At 40.5% G+C, this 21,342-nt stretch overlaps 1 protein-coding gene across 5 annotated transcripts in view; it reads right to left on the bottom strand.

Annotated features, from left to right (window-relative positions):
* Positions 1-21,342, bottom strand: part of PTPRO (protein tyrosine phosphatase receptor type O) — a 192,371-nt gene that overhangs the window by 65,937 nt on the left and 105,092 nt on the right. For all 5 annotated transcript variants that reach the window (XM_067559141.1, XM_067559142.1, XM_067559145.1 and 2 more), the window contains 5 exons: positions 20,002-20,275; positions 8,766-8,924; positions 6,413-6,565; positions 3,311-3,757; positions 703-864 (listed from right to left, as the gene is read on the bottom strand). In XM_067559141.1, coding sequence (XP_067415242.1) covers positions 703-864; positions 3,311-3,757; positions 6,413-6,565; positions 8,766-8,924; positions 20,002-20,275 — 1,195 coding nt within the window. The remainder of the gene's footprint in view (positions 1-702; positions 865-3,310; positions 3,758-6,412; positions 6,566-8,765; positions 8,925-20,001; positions 20,276-21,342) is intronic.

The following is a 21,342-nucleotide window of genomic DNA, read 5'->3' as shown; positions in this document are numbered from 1 at the left end:
AGGCAGATGTCATCCTCTCAGATTTGAGGCTGGCTAATGCTGCATGCATTTCCTTCTCATCCATACGAGATTCTGTAGACTGCATTTTTCTGTTCATTTTCTTTCGTAGAGCAATGTTTCTCTCTTGCTTGAGTTATCCAGACATCTCATGCACTTGGGTCTGTAAAGGTGAACTTGGTCCTCCGATGGCTGAAAGTCTGAGCTCACCTACCTATGTCTCACTTATTGACCTGGCTGTCAGTCATGATCTAGATTTAAGTTATATTGTGTTGTTTCACATGGATTGCACATTGTTATAAAACCTGCAGTTAAAAATCTAGAATCCCACAAGTAAATAATCATTTAGTTTTCCTACTTGTGAATTTTACATGTTGGACCGATCTTTCATTCTGTCTGCAAGAGAGGACCATGTTCATGTGAGGTCCTTCTTGAACAGCTGGCAATGATGCTACCAGTTATCTGATTCTTAACACAGCCAAGACTGTAGGATAAATCACCATGAGGCCAGGTTTGCTTACATGGTTTCAATGTATCTTGCTCCCTGGCATATGAAAATTCATGGAGACCAGACTCTGATGGGACTGTTGTAGGTTGCAAAAATGTCTACTATTTTGATGAATAACCTCATTCAGTGTATCATTTATCACATCTTTTATACAGTTAAAGACATTGTATGGGTGAAATCATCACTTAGATACTTACTGATGTAAAAATTAAGCGTTTTGGCTGCTTGACTTCTCCGAATTTCACAAGATCCAGAGGAGCTAAAGGTTGTCACAGATAACTTATATTTCCCTGGCTCTTTCAGTTCAGCAACAAATTCATGAGTATCCTCACTTACCGTCAAAAATTCTGTGGCGTTCTCTAAATCAGAGAAGAAGAAAAAGTGTGAATTAATTGAAATTTGAGGGGGCCTCGGCTACCAAGGAACTGATTTACATCAGATGTGCTAATACTGCCTCTGCTGCAGGATGAAAAGGTCTCCAAGAGGACTGGATTTATGCAAGCAGTTTTATTCCCTTGCTGTCAGCCCAAGAATAATTCATGACAAAGGCTGGTATATAGGTGTGAAGGAATAATAGACCATGATCAAAATTTCATTCAAGAACACTGATGATAATGTAAGGGTGCCATGACCATGAAAATGAAAAACAGTGTAGTGGGGAAGAAAAGGGTTTGCTAATTTTAATTCTCTTCCCTTATTGTTGTGCAAAATATCCCTGCCCAAAACAGCAGAAAGTCTAAGAAAACTGACTGTCAGAAAGGGCCAGTTGAAAAATCGTCTGGAGAAGTGGATGAAAAATCTCTAGCACAAGTTACCTTGCTTTTGCTTTATGATGCATTCAAGACCCTCCCCCAGGCCCCACTCTCCACACCTTAACACCCTATAGAACATGTTTTTCAGCTTTCCACTTAGAGAAACTTTTGCTTGAGTATAGCCTACATTTTCTCTCTCTCTTTTACTGCAGGTTCCATAGGGAAATTTCTCCACAGGCAGGGAGAACTGGATGATGCAATAGATCCTTGTCATGTCTAAATTCTATGGGCTTGATTTTCCTCTCACTGACACCAGTGTAGAACTGGAGTAACTACAATGAAGTCAGTGGAGTAACCTTTACACCAGTGTAAAATTGGTGTGGAAGAAAAGAGAATTAAACCCTATGCTTCCTCCCCTCCCCCAGGTTTTGTCACTTAGGGCTTGTATACATAGGGAAACTATTGCAAAATAAGCTAGTGTGTGTGAATTTAAAAGCATAACAGCTATTCCACAGTAGCTCCCACACAGACACTTTTATTCTGCCCTGTGTGCCTTTTAGCGTTTTAGCTTAAGCCATTTCCAAAAGCTATTCCACATTAGCTATTTTGAGCTAGCTCCCAGGTTCACGAGCTCTAAGGATATTTACATGAAAAGTTGATCCACATTGTTTAGGCATTTCACCTGTTTGTGTTGTTCACGTCCCACCTGAAGTCCCAACGCTTTGCTTGTGAGCCTCAATCAACTCCTATGGAGCTTGTGATCTCACAAGAGACACAGCACTTAGACTTGACAAAAGGAATAAAAAATATGTGCATGTGAAACTCCTGTGCAAGAAGAATCCTATTGTCATGAAAGTGTCCTTAGTAGTATAAAAAAAGATTTTAAAAAAATGTAAAGAGCAATTCTCTTAGTGAAATAAGGTAATGTGCAGAACCACTTCACTATGGCCCAAAACCAAGCTGCATCTTGTGTGTATGTATGCAAGAAAAAAAGCTGGCCAGCCAGGCCGTAACTAACTGAACTCCAAACCCCTGAGTTCACACTCCATGGTCAAAGCCAGGGTGGAGGGGGTGTTTTAGAGCACTGTCTGCATGTTTTACCCCGGGTCCTCCTTAACCCAGAAGCTGTGTGTATTATTGAAATTACTCCTGCATTTGGAGGCGCCATGTGAGAGGACAGCCTGGTCACAGTGCAGACCTATGTTAATGGAGCATTGCCAGTAACAACAGCGTTGACCACTCTCATGATTTTATTGCGAGTCTTACAATATTTGCTGTTTTTCATAATGTCTCAGATCATGTTATTTTGTAAGAAACTCACATTAAAAAACAAAAACAAAACAAAACAAAAAAAAACGTATTATGGCAGGAAAAAGCCTGAAAATGGGAACCAGAAAGGCTCAAAACTTAGAAAGAAAATTTTTAAAAAATATATTAAAATTAAATATTAAAAAATCCAAATTTTAAATTTGCATGATTCTTGAATACTTGGAGTGGGCAATAACGTAGCCTGAGCTTTTGCCCAGAACTCAAAGTGAATCAAAGTAAGTTTGTGACTATCTGGTTAACTCTCATTACAAATGCATGTGAGTTGCACAAGTATGGTCCCCAAGCTTAGATTTGGGCTTGGTTCTTCATTTCTCCACATCACTGTACTCCCTTATTTCATTCAGAACCTGAAGTAAGATCACAGCAGGTGGAAACAGAAAGGACTTATTAGACCATCAAGTTAATCTCTCCTGCCAGTGCAGGTCCTCAACAGAGAATATGTAGACTATGTCAGAAATTAATTTGATGCTATGCTTGAACTTAGTCATGAAAACCACATCCTATAGGAGAGGATATTCTTGTAGTGTTTCCAGCCTGACCAGAAACAAGAACCACCAGATGTTATACAATGAATGCATGTTCTTATGTATTATTGTGCATCCCACTTTTGCAGACACAACAAACCTGAATGACAACACTTCAGGTTTGCTATTCCCTAATTATTCTGAGTGGAGAAGAATCCACCCCCAGGAATGATATAAAAAGGACCTGAGTTTTACTTTACCTTCCCTTTCAATGTTAATATGGAATCCATCAAATGCTGTGGGTGGTTTTGGTGGCAACCAGCTCAGCACCATTTGCATTGGTAGGAAAGAGGGAGGTTCTGGTGTAAGTTTCCCAGACATGGTTGCACTGTTGTTCTCATATTCACTGGGAACTGCATTGACAAACTCATCTTCATTTTCTGGTGATTCAGCTTCATTAGTCCACCAGTCTGGTTGGGAAGTAGTTTTGTAATCAGTGCTGTTATAGTGATGATCAGGCCATGTGTAAGAGGGGTTGGCTGAGGGAATTTCAGTTGGGTCATTAGAAAAATGGGTAAGTTTCTCTTTTCCTATTACATCTTGTGGTCCCATGAATGATTCTTCTGCGAAATTCCCACTATTTTCCTCCCAGTCATTCTTGCTCATGTGTACAATCTGGACAGAAATATTTCGAGGTGGGTAGGGAACTAGGAGAGAAAAGAGGTTTTTATTTTAAATAGGTATGTTTAATATACTCCTACAATGGCTAGTTAATTCATCATGGAAATTAGCATGTGAAGTTTGCAGTAAGAGAAAATGCACAAAATTTTGAAATTCTGTGTTCTATTAAGATTTTCTTGCTTACACAGGTGAAAACCAAGACTAATGCCACATGGGTAAAACTAATGTAAATTGAGAGGAGAAGCATGTACAGGAATATAGTAGTGTAGATGTGGCAATACTGCAAAAAAAAAAAATGTACCTATGAGTAGCCCAACAAAGTTGCTCTCAGTTGAGAACCTTAGTAAAAATAATCAAGTGTATGTTTATAAGATGGGCTCTTCGTTTCTTTCACTGTACATTTTGATCCTCTTGTGCATGGAAAACTATTTTGGTGGAAATGTGAAAGGGTTGAGAAATCCCGAAAAATATTTTAATACATAGCACAACAACTCATGACGTAAAATTTTGATTATCTTATGGCTTTTCTCTTGTGATTTTAGCAGCCAGTTTTGTGCAACCATCTAGAATGAAATTAACACTTTATATTAAGGGAAGGCTTCATCTTAACGTTTCAGATGATACACAACATGGGTTTCTAACGAGTATTTTGTACAATAGCTGCAGTAACAGCTTGCAACACATGCAGTGTCTTTGTGGACCATACTGTATTAAATTTATAAACGTTCTATGTAACATTACGGGCTAGGAATTGTATTCAGCTTCATGGGGGGATTACCACAGTTCATCCACGAATTGAAAAACAGTGGGGTGTAATTACTGCAGTCCCTGAGTTTGTAAACAGCTCCCAAAAAAGTACTAGGGTGGGCTGTCTGGTTCAAAAAGGTACAAAAGGCCCAAGAAAAACAAAGAAAGGGTGTTTGGTATAAACGTTTTATACCAGAGTTTAAACAGACTACGGGCCTTCTTTCTGATCCAGCAAACTGACATAACCTTTGGCCCAAGGAGGGGCTCCAATGCTTGCGGAAGAGTTGGAAGAACTTTGGCATGGCGTAAGATTGATGGGCAATTTCTGGTAAGTTCAGATCCTTTTGTTGGTTTTTTATATGTTTTTTCTGTTTTCCTTTCCCTTAAATGAATGTATTCCACTTTGGAAAGAGCTGCGTGATAACTTGTAACTGCTGGTAAATTGCTTTTTATCCCTGCAGAGAAACCACAATGTAGGTGCCGGCCTCAGTCAGACCTGCCTGCTGGAGAGAATCACAGTCAGCTGCAGCCCAAATACCTGGTCTGGAGATAGAAGGAACACAGGTCATGCCCATAGAGAGGTGATTACTAGAGGCCTAACTATGGAGTGGATCAAAGGTGCAGTAACCCCAAAACTGTGATCGCAGCCGCTACAATCACATTAGGATTCAAGTGTGTGTGTGTGTGTGTGTGTGTGTGTGTGTGTGTGTGTGTGTGTGTGTGTGTGTGTGTGTGTGTGTGTGAGAGAGAGAGAGAGAGAGAGAGAGAGAGAGAGAGAGAGAGCAGGTCTGCTGACAGGGGCGGGGCAAGGGAAGCAATTGCTCAGGGACCCGGTGATTTAAAAGGGCCCACGTGGATGGGAGCATAGAGACACATCCTCCTCTCCTCCAAACCCCCGTCTTTCCAGAGGCCCCCCACCACTCGTTCTCTCTGCCCCTCCCCTGAGCTGAGCTTATTTATTATGCACCATGCAGGTTCCTGGGCAGCTGAGGAGGTGGTGTCTGCTACTCAGCTTCCTGGGCTCATCGGTAATCTCCCTGGGAAGTTCAAGGGACCCGAGAAGCTGAGTAGCAGATACTGCCTCCTCAACCACCTGGGAACCTGCATGGCACATAAGTAAAAACTTCCGGCGGAAGCCCCCTCGGACCTCAGCCACCCCTTTCTAGGGGAGCCATTGACCCTGTTCTGCCCGGAGACCCAGAACTGCTGTCGACGGGCCTGTGTGAGAGTGTATGTGAGAGAGAGAAAGAGAAACAAAATGGTAACCATAATGGTAAGATTCCTGAGGTGCAGTTTTTCGTGACTATCTATGTTTAGGATCACAGGACAGATCCTCAGCTTGTATAATCTATATTCTTTCCATAGACATCAACGGAGCTATGCCAGTTTATCCCAGATGAGGATATGGCCTTTTAGTTCTAACCTTGGTGGTTCATGAGATTAGACCTTTGAAACTGCCACTGGTCCCTCAGGTTAACAGGGCTTTATTGGCACTGTTCCAGGATGGAATTAAAACCATAATTTTGAACAAGTGCAACTTTCAGTCCCTGGAACATAGATCACTACCTTGAAAATTAAAAGGGCTCAGCCCTCATGCTTCAAGGTATAAACTGATCACCAGCTGGGGTTAGTAAGACATTCTTTTCCTCCAAGTCATAGTATTGCACAACTGGCCAGGAGCACAATAAGGGAGGGCTCTTTTACATGCCAACTATGGTCCTCTGCCAGAGGCAGAATACCAAACTAGGTGGATCAATGATGTCTTCTAGCATGGCTATCACGATGGCTTAAAAAATAAACTGCCTTGCTGAAAGCATCAAATGTCTTGTTTTAGCCAGTGATTGCTTTTTTATAAGCACATTTTTATCATGGAAACAACCCAGCACTATGGTGCATGTAGTCATGCTGTGAATGGTATATATAAACATCTTCACCTGTTCTGTGTTGTTTGGGTTCATGCCTGACACCGCTATATTCCACTAGCGTGCTTTTGTTGAATGTTGCTTCCGACACCAACTGAAATGTGATATTACTGTAGCATATTCCTGGCAGCCAGTGATTGAAAACCGTTTTACCTTTAAAGAAATCTGGAAGGACAAAAGAAAGCAACCCAACATATCTGAAAGTGAACATTTGATGTAACACAGCTGCACACATTAAACTAGCAATGTTTTTGATGTTTAACATAGGTTAGCCCAGTCTAAGTGATAAGATTCCAATAATTGAGTTTGCCAACGTTTTTCCTGGCTGTCAAAGATACTTAGATGCAAAAAGTAGCAAAATAAACATGAACTTTTTTTCTGGGAAAGATAATTGCAACTGGCAAGCTATTTCACATGGCACTAGCATATCAAAGAGAGCTGATAAAAATAAAAGCTTCCACATTCCTGTAACTATTACATGCAAGAGTTCCATGGTCTTCTGGTGAATTAAGACATTGGGATAGATAGTCAATGGACAACTTGCACAGTACCCATAGCAGAAATGGGCCCAATTTGTAATGTTGAGATCTGGGTTAATCTCGAACATCAATGCATTTGGGAGTGGGGGGAATTAGGGCTATTTTGGCAGGTGGAGGGCAACTTTGTGGCTTATTAATGCCTGCCTTAAATAAATAAATAAAAAGTCAGACAATTTATTTTTAGCAGCAGCAGCATTACAGTCATGAAATCAACCACTAGTTGAGGCAGACAAATATTGCTGCTGATTTCACTCCTTCCCCGACTCCTGGAACAGCATTGCATGGTAACCCTTATGCAGCGATTTTACGTATTATGCATCCAATAGCATTCATTAGCTTGTTAAGGCAATTCTGCTGGTCATTGTGCAATTCTGAACAAATAAGATTTCTACAGTATTAACCTTTTGGGGACTGTGTAGATATCTACATCCATGTGTCACCTTCCAGAGTTATTCTCACAGGACAAGCTCATTTGCACCAGATACCATAGACAAAATTCTACTCTCAGCTATACTACTGAAAGCCGTGGGAGCACCTTCAGTTTTAAAACAGTGTAACTGAAGGTAGAATATGATCTGATTCATTGTCATCACATTGCCATTGAATGTTAGGTGTGATTACGTTTACCCAGCCCAAAACACTTTCAGGGTAAAATTCAGTAAAATGCAGCTGATTCTGGAAAGCAGGGTGAAAACTCAAACAAACATCTTTTTACCAACACATTCATTTGGATGGCACTTTTCCATAGGTGCATTTCCCGAGACTAAACCTGGAAAATTTCAGCCCAAAAGGTGAATATTTCAGAAACTTATGAATGAGTGAAAAGAAAAAGGTTATAATGGAAACTATCTTGCAGCAACTGGAGATGTTGCTGCCAAGCATTCACTTATCACTGAAACAGACCTAGTTCTGGTATGGATTATGGGAACAGACACCAAACTTACACAACAGGTTGAGAGAAAAATAATACTGTTTCCATTTGAAACCTGAGGAAGCATTTAGGCACTCTGTCATGAGAATATAACTTCCTGAGCTGTGATGTAGCTGCAGCATTGGAACTAGCACTCAGTTCTTGCCGGAAATACTACAGATCTTCAGTCAGGACCATTGTTTTACGTCTCTGTCAGTGACCCGTTATCCTACTATACGCCTTTCTGAGCCAATTAGTAACATTGGAATGATTTTTCATAACATTAATAACGTCTACAGTTAGCTGTTTAATCAACTAATCTTTGGTCATGGGCAGTGGGGTTGAAATCCTGGCCTTTGCCATTGACATCAATAGGGTCAGAATTTCACCCTAGATCTCCATATGAGTTCAATAAACTAAATTGTATCTCTCCTCCTTTCTGATTTTCTGGCTACAAAACAGCACCAAAAGAAAAGGTTAGTTCATGTTTTGAACTCCAGTGAACATGTTTACTTTGATGTGTCATAATTTGGGAACTCCTTGTCAAATTGACTTCAATTTGGATTAAAAAAAATTTCTACCCTATCCACAGTGTTCATGTACCAACAGAGAGGATGACATTCCCTTCTTTGTGGATTTTAGGGCTAGGACAGGAATTGGGTTTGAAATTGAAAATGAGTGGCCATCTCAACTACAGAGCGGCTACTACCTCTCTACACCATATAGGATAGTTAAATAGGTACGTATAATAGCAGAAATATAAAACATTAGAATAACTAATTATGTTAAACCTACAACTCACCTGGCACTCCTCTTTTATTTTCTTGTAGATTCAACAATTCTAATGAAGTGTCAATAGATGGTAGATATTTAGATTAATTATATTTGCATTATTTTCAACAGTTTTTCTTCCTACCTTTGTATAACATTGTTCTATAGTCTTTGCCTTCCCAATAGCTTATGTTTACTCTGGTGAAAACATTGTATTTCTCTGGATACTGAATTTCAAACAACACTCCTGTTTCTGGAGATGATTTGTAGTCATAGATAGAAACGCTGCTTACGGGAAGAGGTTCTAAAAGATATACAAAAACAAGAAAAGGGGAAGAAAGGAACATTGATTATTAGGCAAAAAGAAAAAAAAAGGCTTTCACCCAATTTTAGCCCCCTAAGAAATCAAGTTATACATTTCCACATGGCATAGAAATTTTTCGACACATTGGTTGAAATCCTGGCCTCGATGAAGTCAATGGCAAAATCACTCACTGTCCACAAAGTTTATTCCTCTCAAAGGAAGAAATTCACCTATATGCAGAGAGCCAGCAGAAAGCCTGTGCAGCTTTTAGGTTCCACTCAAGCTCTCAAAGTGAAACTTAAGTGGGAGTTAAATGGAACATAGTCCCCGTGCTGGCTATCTGCGTATGAGTGAATTTCACCCTTATTTGTTTTCAGAACAAAGACGCCCCAACTACCAACCAACCAACCAACCAAAAAAAGCTTTGGGGATACAGCAAGGTGAACAACAGATTTTTCAGTTCACTGGCAATTTCAAAAAAAGATTGGGGGGGTGAAAAAAACAAAAACAAAACAAAACGTTGACTCAAGTCAAATAAAAAATTAAACTTCTTAAGTTTTTGGCAAATGAAAATGTTGGTATAGTTTTGGTTTAAATGAAACATTTTGTTCAACCCAAAATGAAATGTTTCATTAGAATTCTGAGCATTTTTTATATTTTAAATTTTTTGAAAATAAAATTATAGGAAATTTTGGAATGAAAAGTTGATCAAAATTGAAAAAAAATCAGAGTTTCATTTTGAAAATGTCAAATTGCAAAATGTTTTATAGTGTTGCTGAACCTAAATTTTTCACTGAAAAAAGATTTGGTCAGAAAATTTCACTTAGCTCTACTTTGGGGTGCTCATAAACCTGATGTGGATCTGAACTTTTCAGTTCGCTCCCATCTCTACAGCAAAAGGACACCAATGCAATGCCAGAAAAGGAAGCACACGACTCTCATGTCTTCTAGAGTAAAAAAAGCAAAACCAAAAAACTTATTTTTATATGTTCTGATTTCTATCTATCTATCTTAGGTACTTACAGGGCCATCATCACTGTATCATCTCAGTGCCTCATGATCCTCCGTGTGTTTATCATCACAATACTACTGTGGGATAAGGATGTGTTATTACCCCTATTTTATAGATGGGGAACTGAGGCACAGAGCACTTAAGAGATTTGCCCAGGGTCACACAGGTGGCCTGGGGTGCAGCACAAAATTGAACCCTGGTCTCTCAAGTTCCAGCTAGTGCCCAAACCACTGGCCCTTCTTTGGTCTAGTCTTGTTACAAAGTAAGAAAAATTGGCCAGATCTTCAGCTGTTGTATATAAATCAGCGAAGTTCCTTTGACTAAATTGCAGAGGAAGATTGCTGGCCAATAACGCGTGTGCACTGTGTTTACTATTCATTGTGTTGTGACTCTATCATGCTTGCACAATGATAATGTCAGTTTATATCAGATGAGAATGTGGTCCAATAGTCAGAATATGGGAGCCACAGTTTTGTTCAGTTTTTCGTTGCTTGCAAAATCAGTCTATGGCCTCATACATTTCACAGCTAGGAACAGACTTTCCAACATGCTTTCATGTGTGAGCTGGCCAAGCATATCTAGATATTGGACAGACATCCAAAGAACAGATAACATTTTTGGTCAGAATTTTTCACACAAACATTTGAATTTAATATACACCAAATGTTCTCAGTAATTACTTCTACATTTTCATTTCTGGGCTTTTTAGCTCTTCAATGCTTGTGGGACACAGACAGAAAAATAACAGATGTTCAATAACAATTATTATTATTTGTACTACAGCAGCACCTGGAAGACCCGGAAGAGATCAAGGCCTCATTGCACTAGGCCCTGTATAAACACTAAGAAGAAATATTCCCTTCTCCAAAGAGCTTGCAATCTAAATAGAAGAACTAGATAAAGGATTGGAGAAAGGAAGTATAATCTCTATTTTACTAAAACAAAGAGCTATCACATGACTGGTCAAAGATTGCAGAGCAAGTCTGTAGTAGAGCTGGAAACTGAATCTTGATTATCTGAGTACCAGAACAGTGCTTTAACCATAAGATCATACTCATGGCTACCTACTACCAGGTAACCCAATCCAAACAGATTAAAAAACAAGATAAGGTGGCCCATGAAGAGGTTGGCACATTGGGAAGTCATCCTAGTACCCATGGCTGTTCCCATGGTGTGAACAAAGTGTTTCTTGTTGAATGTAAAATTGTTATGCTGAGGATGAAAAGGATGAATTTGGCGATGTGTTTGGAGGGGATATCAGAGGCTTATCCATTGTTTTGTGAATATTTGAGGCAGGAAGCTATGCCGTCATTGTGAGGAATGTTGGTGTATAGGGTAGTGACATCCATGATGGCAAGGATGATGTTCTGAGGGAAATTGTTAATGCTGAGGAGTTTGTGGAGGAAGTCAGTTATGTCCTGGAGGAAGCTGACCTTTGGTGTGGTGAGTGTTTTGAGGATGGTTTCTATGAGTCACAATATTCCTTCAGTAGAGTGCTCTGACCAGGTATGATGGATCTGCCTGGGTTTTTGGTTTGTGTATCTTGGGAAGCATGTACAAGGTCCCTGGAGTAGGTTGTGGGAGATGAATTTGTTGAGTTTCTCTTGGAGTTGTTTGGGGAAGGATTTGATATTATCCTTAAATTCCTGGGTAAATTGTGGTGTGGCGTCTTCTTTGATTTCTTCATAGTAGGTAGTGTTGGAGAGTTGTCAGTTGGCCTCGTTAACATAGTCATCACAGTTGAGGACTTTGATGGTGTCTCCTTTTTCTGCTGGTTTGATCACTATCTGGTGGATAGATTTCAGTGACTGTAAAGCTGTCTTCTTGGCGGTGGAGAAATTGTGGTGGATGTGTTCTTTTCCTGATGCAATCAATATAATGATCAAAAGTGTGGTTTCATCTGCTTTGTGGTTTCTAGTCAGAAGATTCTTTTTCTTATGCTTGTCGGTGGGGACGTGATCATTGTGAGTGTTGTCATCTTTGTTGTGAAATAATTCTTTGACATGGAGTTGGTGGAAGAATTCTTCTAGTTAGCATACTAACATGTGGAGAACTATCAGGTTCTGTGGTGGGGCAGAAGTTCAGTCCATTAGAGAGTACAGGTAATTCAGCTCCACTTAGGGGTATCTTGAGAAATTGATGATGTTTGGGTGTCATATACTATTCCATATGGTGAGTACTGGTGCCATGGTTTCTCCAGGAGATGGTGTTCTGTGGGTTGTGGAGTAGTTGTAGTTGGTTCCACTTTTTGTTTTTGTTTTGGATGACTGTCACAAGGTGTTTTTGATAGTTGTTTTAGATTTCTTGCACAATTTCCAGATGATTTTCCTGATTTTTTTCTTTCCATTTTTGGGAGATGTGATGATTTCTTGTTTGATCTCAAACTTCTTGATTCAGCTGGGACAGGAAGCAGAAGTTACAAAATTCTAGAAAGAAGCCAGTGACTTTGGCATTTCTGGCCTACTTGAAATCAGGGAGTACTGGTCGCCTTGGAAAATAAAATGAAAATCCCATGAGATGAGACTGTTTTCTACACCAAAAAGTAGTCATATTGCAGCTAACCATCCAAACATTTGGATGCCTATTGCTTATTCAAACTGAATCTCCAAGACTCACAAATACCAACACATATTTTAAAGGGTGAAATCTGTGAAAAATATTGCTGACAACTCCTGATTTAATAGCCCAGAAACAGATGACAGCAAAAGCAGGTCACAGAATACAAAACCTTCTATCTATTGAGTCTATTCCCATCTCTTCAACTGAAATAAGTGGCTGATCTGGTTATCCACATGACCACAGGGTACATATAAGAACTCATACACATAGTAGTGCTTAAAATGTCAATTACAATTTCTGAATAGTACATAGCTTAGCTGCTAGTCAGCTTTCACTATCATGGGTCTGCCTTGGGCTCTTTCTTCTATTATCTCATTCAGATTTTGGTATCCTTATTACTACAAAAATTACTGCAACTTTCTAAATCAGTGATTGAATTACTCAGTTATTTCTTCCTAGGACAAATCAAATAAAGGGTGGAAGTTGTATTCATTTTTAATTCAAATTATTTTTGTTCCTGATGTTCTGATTTAATTAACCTATGATTAAATTAAGTGGAAGATGCTGGATATGGCCTTTCCTGCTGTTACATCCCATTTACCTTCCTCTCTCTGTGGCTTAAGGGAGATGCTAGCAGATTAATACGAGTGATAAAATGGAATTTAGAGAATCTCCCATCATCCTGTTCCCTCTGGCACCAAGTCTTCTCATCTAAGCCAATAACACACTCTTTGAAATTAAAGGGACACCATACATAAAAATCACATTCTGTTTTTAATTTCTATAACCTGGGTTACTAGCAGCTCCCTAGGTCATTAAAGCTTAATGAATAGATATAGATATATAAATATACACACAGTGCATTTGATTCAAGATGTGTTAAAGACTCCATTTAAAGTGACAAGGCTGGTGCATATCAATTTCTTTGTTAAATTGACAAACTGATTATGAACTTGCAGTGTCCAGTGGGCAGCACTGAACATTGTAAGACAGAAGTTCCTAGAGTTGCCATCCGGGACTGGTGGATAGTGGCTGAGGTCATTCTGTTGAATGATCTAGAGTGGCTTGCCCGGAGCACTCGCTCACTCAGTTGGGAGTAACCTGCTTGCTGGAGGCCATGTATGATCTTCCCAGGAGTAAGAGTTCACACAGCAAAGCAGAGTAAGATGGGCTTCAGGAGTGGGGGATTGGGGTGACAGCGATTCACAGTCCAGATTGTAGAAGGGAACGTCTCACACACCTTATGCATTCCATTTGCATTTCATGTTTTTAAAAATAAAATCTTTTTCTATAAATGTTAAGGTTTTATTTTTAAGCCCCCTTGCATGGCATAAAAATATTTTTTTTTTTTTAAGTGTTAAACCTATACTTCGGCATAGATGATTGTAGTGTCCCTTTTAAATAAGATTTAATAGTGTCCTTTCATTCTTAGATTTTCATAGTATATTATGCCCATGCAGAGCAATTCGCAGGAATAGGACCTTCACCCACATTTGAACTTTAAACAACCTGCCTGTGTTTAGGATGCACACAGTTGTGTTTCTTCTGTAGGTCTGAGGATCTGCTGCTCCCATAGCAACCGATTTCTCTCCTTGTCTATTGAATATTTAACTTAATTTCTCCTGGACTTCCTTGCCCTTTTGTATATAATCTGTCACCTACATTATGCAACTGGCAAGTGACCATAATGAAAGTTGCAAACCTCCTTCTCATAAACCTAGGCCAATTTTAGATACTAAATTCTCTGTAAATGCATCCAATCTGTGCCAGTCACATTAAAGTTGTATATGGCTGTTTCAATCGAAGAAAAAAATTGTACGTGGAAAATTATCTCCACCTTCCAATCAAATTTCCCAAATAAATTTCTTTTTAATATTCATAAACCTGAACGCCCTACGTTCTGAATTCATTATGGGTTGCCATAATAAGGTTGATAGAAATGGGCCAGGGATTAACTCGCTTACCCATTGCACCCAAAAATAGATCAGCGACTGACATTTATATACTGACTTCCATAAAGAAGAATCCAAAAGCATTTTTACACTCATACTGCAGACATGTTCGCACATGTGGTGTAACTTTGCACACAAGTAGTCCCATTTGAAGTCAGTGGGGCTTCTGATGTAAACAAAGGATCAACATGCTTAAGTTTTTGCAGGATCAAATGATTATTTATTAGTATCATGTTATTGCCTATATGCCCCAATCAGGATAACAGCTCCATTGTGTTCAGTGCTTTAGGATTAGTTGAGCTACTGCTCTGATGACCAGGAGATTGGTGAGTGATGTTCAGTTGCCGAGTTGATGGCATTCATCATGAATTCTCATTTAGCAGAGTGTGGCTTCCCACGACAGACCATCGAACATCTCACCACCTATTGCCCAATTTATAAATATGAAGGAGGCATCACTGCAATAAGTTCTGCCACTCCTGATGTAGCCATCTGGCTCAATCAACTTCAGGTGAAATTGTAGTTGCTGCTCTACACCAGCCATAGGAAAGAAGAAGAATTGCTTTCAGAATCATTTTATCCATCACTAAAATGCAGCCATCTGTGGGGTGAAATGCAGCAGCTATTTAATGAATGCAGCAAAATTATACTAAGGTTTAGGATTGGTAGTGAAGAACACCATTGAAACTATAAGGAGTATTTAAGTAGAGAAACCAATTGGAATTTTCCAGTGTCACTAGTGATTTTGGGAGCCTCAAATTCTAGGTGCCCACCTTAGGACACCTTAAAGGTAAGAGATCATAACAAAATTGGTGCCTCCATGCTTCACAACAGCCTAACTCTTTCAAAAAGCACCATGGTGTAGGGCCTAAGTTTTAAATTTCACCTGAGAAACAGCACCCCAACCTCCTACTACAGCACTGATTCTTTGATGATTTGTAGGGAAGAATGGCATCTACTGAATTAGTAGCACCATTTCCTGCAGCACCTAGTACTTTGACATTCAAGTATTAACCAGTTCCAACACTGATTACTTTCTAAGAGCTGATGAAATCAGTCCCCAGTGGTATAGCAGTAGGGAGGAGGGGGGAAAAAAGGAAAGAAAAAAAACTATAGGCAGAATTCTCTCTATAGAAAATATTTTTTTTAAGTTTTCCCCATGAGTAATCAGTGGCTTTTGAAAAGCTAAGATATTTTACAACCCTATTCTTTTAGTTACAGGGCAAAACAAAAGTCCAGCAGAGCTGTTCTTAATGCTACCGTGTGTGCTGATTTAATTTCCCAGTTGAAATACAAATTGTATGTTTCTAGGGACAGGAACATGGTAACTTTGCAGCGTGCTGCTTTCTCTGCCCCTTTAAATGCGTAAGCCTAGTTCTCTCAGTGGGATTAACCCCCCAAGAAAAAAAACAAAATCAACAAGGAGTCAAAATATTAGGCAGCACAGATGTAACTCAGCCTGGCAAGCCTGTTTCAGAAGAAAGCTTAGTTAGTATCATTAGACTCACAATAAAATCAAGTCTCCTGATTGAAAAAAGGAGGGACAGAGGTGAGGTGAGATAGGCACTTTCTCGAGGAAGGCAACAGAGGAGGAAACAGAGCTCATGGAGTGTGTGCAGATTCCTGATGGAGGGACTGCACTGTGAACATGACAGCAGTCCTTAATACAGTTCGAGACTCATTTGGAAAGTCTCTGGGCAGATATCACTGTGCCTTTAGACCTTTCCACAATGGAAAGGAAAAGCTTAAGAGATTTCCTAAAGGCCTTTGTCCTGTTAAGGTAAAAGGCCAGGGCCATCCTAACATCTAGCATGTGCACTCTAGTCTGTTATCACGGCTAGGCTTAGGGTAAAAGGTCGGGAGGTGAAAGATGAGGTCACCTTGGGGATGAACTTTGGGTGTGACCTAAGAGTTACCTTGTCTTTAAAGAATACTATAAAGGGACGGTGCACCATTAGTGCCACTATTTCTCCTTTTCTCTTTGCAGAGGTGATAGCCCTGATCTTTTGAGATCCAGTACGTAGTCCAACATCACAGAAGGGTAGAAGATGCCAGGGTAATTTGTCTGGAATTGCACCAAACCTAAAACCTAGTACACTTTGCAGGTAAGTACGAGAGGTAGCTGATTTTCTACTGTATAATAGCACTTCCTGTACCCCCTGATAGCAAAAGTTCTCTGTGTGTTGGAACCAAGAAGAAGCAAAGCCTTGAGACGGAGTATCCGTAGGTTGGGATGGAGAATGTGTCCTTCATTCTATGGGAGGAGGGAAGGAGCGGGTAGAATAGAGATCCGTGAGCACACATCTGTCTCGGCCAACTGGGAGCAATTAGTAGGATGTTTGCTTTTCCCTTTTTTATTTTTAACAGGACCTTCAACAGAAGAGGGAACAGGAGAAAGGTGTACAGAAGCCCTTTGTCCCATGGAATAAGGATAGTGTCCCCTAATGAGTGGTGTCCGAAGCCAGTCCTGGAGCAATAGAGTGGGCATTTCCTGTTCAGGTAAGTAGCGAACAAGTCTATTGTGGGTGTCGCCCATTGATAAAATATGCTCTGGAGTATTGTCAGATTAATTTCCCACTCGTGATCATGTGAGAACTTGTGACTGAGACTGTCTGCTGTTGTAATCTCTACTCCTGGCAGGTAGGTTGCTGATATTAGAACATTGTGGTGAATGCACCGGTTCCATAGTTTTAGTGCTTTTGCACACGGGGGGGGGGGGGGGGGGATGATGATGATGATCTGGCAGGGGGAATGATCCCCCTCGACAAATTGTGTAGTACATGCACACTATGTTGTCTGTCATGATCCTTGCGTGCATACCCCTGACCAGTGGAAGAAAGTGAGCACAAGCAGAACAGGAGGCCTTCCTCCCAAACAAGTCAGGTAGTTTCCAATCCCTATCATAAGGGATGGATTTTGATTGATGCTGGCGGCCACGGGAATTCACTGCATCCACCATGATGGAATTAGGGACATGTGACCTGTGGCACGTCATCCCCCGGACCCCCCTGGTTCTCTAGGTTCCACTCCTGTTGACCCGCAAAGGACTCACCACTCCCTGTAGACGCAGTCACCCTTGCTCTTTATTTACAGTGCAGTTCCTATCTTCTCAATTCCAGCCCTAGGTACTCTAGGGGCTCACGGGCTCCTGGCCAGCAAGCAGCCTGCCTCGCAATGCATATCTGTTCTGCTCGGCCACGCCTCTCCCTGAGCTTCCTACTCTGCCCCATTTATCTTCCAGCATCAGGCTAACAGCTGTTCCCCTTTCCTCATTGGGCTAGGCTCCCACTCAGCCTAACTAGGGGCCGCAGCTGTTGCCTGTGATGCCTTAGCCCCAGGCAGGCCTGACAGAGGCAGAAAAAGGGGGGTTTCACCCTCTGCCCTGTCACATGAACATAGTCACAATCAGTGAAACTGGCAAACTGTTCCCTTTTTACTAGCCTCAAACTTTGTGACGTCCACCCCCACATTTTCACTGCAGAGAGAAGCCCTGTTGGATATCGAAACTACTTTCTCCCCGAGAACAAACCCCGTTTGATCTCATAGAGAAGGTCCAAGTTAAGGGCGACAGCCCTGCATTGCAGAAAAAAAGAAATTCTGCTGTTTTTTTCCCCTTGATCAATCTCTTTCTTCTTAGACAGAAGCTTTTGAGGAATGCAGCAAAAATTCTGTCAGACTTCAGTGGGGTGAGATTTCACTCTGTAGAGAAATATTACTTTTTTTTTTACTTTCTTGTCCACATGCTGAGAGAAGACTACCACAGAAAAAACGCACAGGGATATTGCATTGGAAAGCAGAAAACTCTCAATAGAGAAGGCTTTTCTAGGGGTCCCTGAGTGGAAAAACCCCCTTCCCCATACTCTGCTGTCAGTTGCCTTAGCACAGGATTGAGATGAAAGGTGACAGTGATATGTGGTGCCTCATCATAGATGCTTCTGCAAATATCAGTAGCCCCAAAAGAACTGCTGTGAAATGTCTAAGGACAGCCTTGGGACCAATTGCAATTGACATCATTCATCTCAAAGAGTCAGGAATCATTGGCCACATAGCTTGATTTATCTTATGGCAGCTTAACGTATAGGACCAGTTCATAGCTTGTGTAACTTGACTGAAGCCAATGGAGTTACATTAGAATGAAATTGCTCCAGGATCCTGGCAGCAGCACACCACTTCTTTATGTTTAAGTCATGGATAAAAACAGATTAGATAGATCTATTTTTCACATGGTCACACAAAGCTAATGATATTTAACAGACAGAGAACAAATGGTACAGGGAAAAATATGAATCTATCCTAATTACCTTAAAAGTTGTCACAATATCAGATTTTTCCTGATCAAATCCCCTTCCATTGACATCTCTCGCCTCAATTAAAAGGCCTTCTTGAGAAGGCTACCATGATATAGGGGGAACTAGTAACTACTTAGGTTGCCTAATATTTTCCATTATAAAGGATTCTTGCAACCTTGTCTTTGAGAAGCTCTTGCACCGGCATCCTTTAGAGCAGACCTTTCACTTTTAGCAGGGAGGAATGTCCTTAGGCTACAGATATGTCTTTACTTCATTCCAGGAAACTCTGTTTAGTTTTTGTAAGCTCAGGCTTATGCCTCTGCCAAAGCTGCAGCTGAGGACACTGAATAGTACTGGCAAAAAAATTTCTTTTGAAATTTTTTTCCAAGCTAAAATAGGCAGATTTGGCAATACTGAAACAGTTGGCAAATTCATGTCATTTTTGCTGAATTATTTCAGCCAACCCTTTTCCCCTCCTCCCCCACAAAAAATCCCAGAGTCAAAAGCTTTTGATATTTTGAATGAAAGCAACTTTTGTTTTGAATTTCGTCATTTAATTAATTTTTAAAAAACGTTAATAAAACTTGAAATGGAAAAGAAATGTTTTGTTCAACACAAAATGATTTTGTTCCCCAATATCAAAGCACACAGACCTGTTAAAAGAGGGGTTATTAAAACGTTGAGATGCCTCGATTGTGGGAGATTGTCTCAGTGACCACCTCACCCCCCATTCATGGTCAAACAACAGTCATGTGACAGCTACAGCAGAAGAGCCATCACCACATGACCAGGCAGCTCTCACTGGACCACCAGCAAGTACGTTTTAGGTCACAGATCACAGTTTGGGAACTCTGGATCATAGTATGTATATACGCACATATAAGGTAAGAAATTTCTATCAACATTTTTAGGCAGTTTTTCAGAACTGGTTTATACACAACTCAGGTCCTGGAAATGGCTCGTCTCTTCTGTCCATCCTAGAAAGGAGATTTCCTGGCCCACCTGCTCAGGGAATGAATACTCCAGATGAGCCATGGAGTGCCTCTTCCCAGCCTTTTTTTTTTTAATAGGCTGGGCTGGGCTGCCCAGGGGCGCTTTACAGCTGCCCCTTCCCTTCCACCCAAGAATTCAGAGCTTTTGCTCCTACTCCTTCCCACAACCCAGTCACGATCTCTTTTATGTAGTTCGACCTCTGCACAGAGAGGTCCTTGGAATGACACACACACACACAAAGAAAGAGAAAAACTGAACAAGTTGTTACTTACTGGTTAACACAGTGATTGATCTCACTGGCTTGGAAACCATGTTGGAATTCACCACCATCAGAGTCACTATGTAATAAAGGCCATGGTAGCTGGCATTAAAAACCACAGGGGAAGGTAAAGTGCTGTTGAATTCTTCAAACTGGAAAAAGTAGTTCTTGGATTCACCAGTGATCTTCACAACATACTCAGAAGATGAGCTCGCTACATCAGACTCCTCCAAGGACACTACAATACAGTTGTCATCTCGGACAGTAACTTGGAAAGGTGCTGCATTCTACAAAACAACAAAAGAAGAGATGCTGAAAGAAAATCCAGGGGATTATCAGCAATTTCACTTTTATCTATCTGTTTAGGAATTTACACCACACTCATTGCCATGGCATCTCTGTGCCTGCTTCCAGGGGGTGACAAAGTAAAATTTCATTCCATAAGAGAGTTAGTTTGCAAAATTCTGGCAGTTTTTTTAGGATCTGATGCAAAGCCCATCAGAGTTAATACTGCATTACTATTAGGCAAATCCGTTTGCCAATGCAGGATTGTTCCCTGCAGCATATTTTCCAGTGCTCTTACTAGTCCAGCTTTTAATATCCCAAAAAACTGAAAGGCAACTACTTCCTTAGGAAGACTATTTCTGATGTGCAGCCTAAATTTTCCTTTTCACCACAGCTTTTGCTCGTTGTTGGCAGGTTCTTTTTGTTTGTTTCTTTTGTTTTGGTTGAGGGCGGTGATGAAGGGGGGGATATCAGGTGCAAAAGGATTTCAGAAAAAGCTGCAAAGAATACCACTGAGGCATTTTAAAGAAAAAAGGACAGCAGAGAGAGTCAATGGAAATGTCTGTATTATGCAGAAGCAGGGCACAATAGGTCTGATCCTGAGAAATGACAAGAATCTGCAGATTTCTATGATATACAGAGCTGCCCAAGCACTCTCAAAGTCCTGTTCTAAGCACACATTGGGTGCTTAGCACCGCTCAGGATCAGGCCTTGTGTTTGCATCTCCAAAGCTTTCATTAGTGTTTGAAACATGAGAAAATAGGAGCTGTTGCCAGTCACTGCTTTTCATTACCTAAACTATGTCATTCCATTTTAGACACTTTTCATATGCAGTTAAGAAAAAAATGGAGTACTTTAACCTTGTTTTCATACATCATGAGCATGTTAAGTCACAGCCAACTGAAAAACCTTTTCCTTTTATTAATTGCAAGCGAGCTGTCAGCAAGAAACACTTGTTCTCTACAGGAATTCTGAAACATAACTGCTGTAAATAATGAGAAGAAGAGATTCATCCTTACAGCAGTGGTTTATTTTCTTTTCTTTCCTCCTCCCTTCCTCATCACCCTTT

The sequence above is a fragment of the Emydura macquarii genome, unplaced genomic scaffold, assembly GCF_026122565.2.
Source record: "Emydura macquarii macquarii isolate MOO-44397 ecotype Brisbane River unplaced genomic scaffold, CSIRO-AGI_Emac_v2 contig_2205, whole genome shotgun sequence".
NCBI lineage: Eukaryota > Metazoa > Chordata > Testudines > Chelidae > Emydura > Emydura macquarii.
This window is presented reverse-complemented; position numbering and strand designations above follow the sequence as displayed.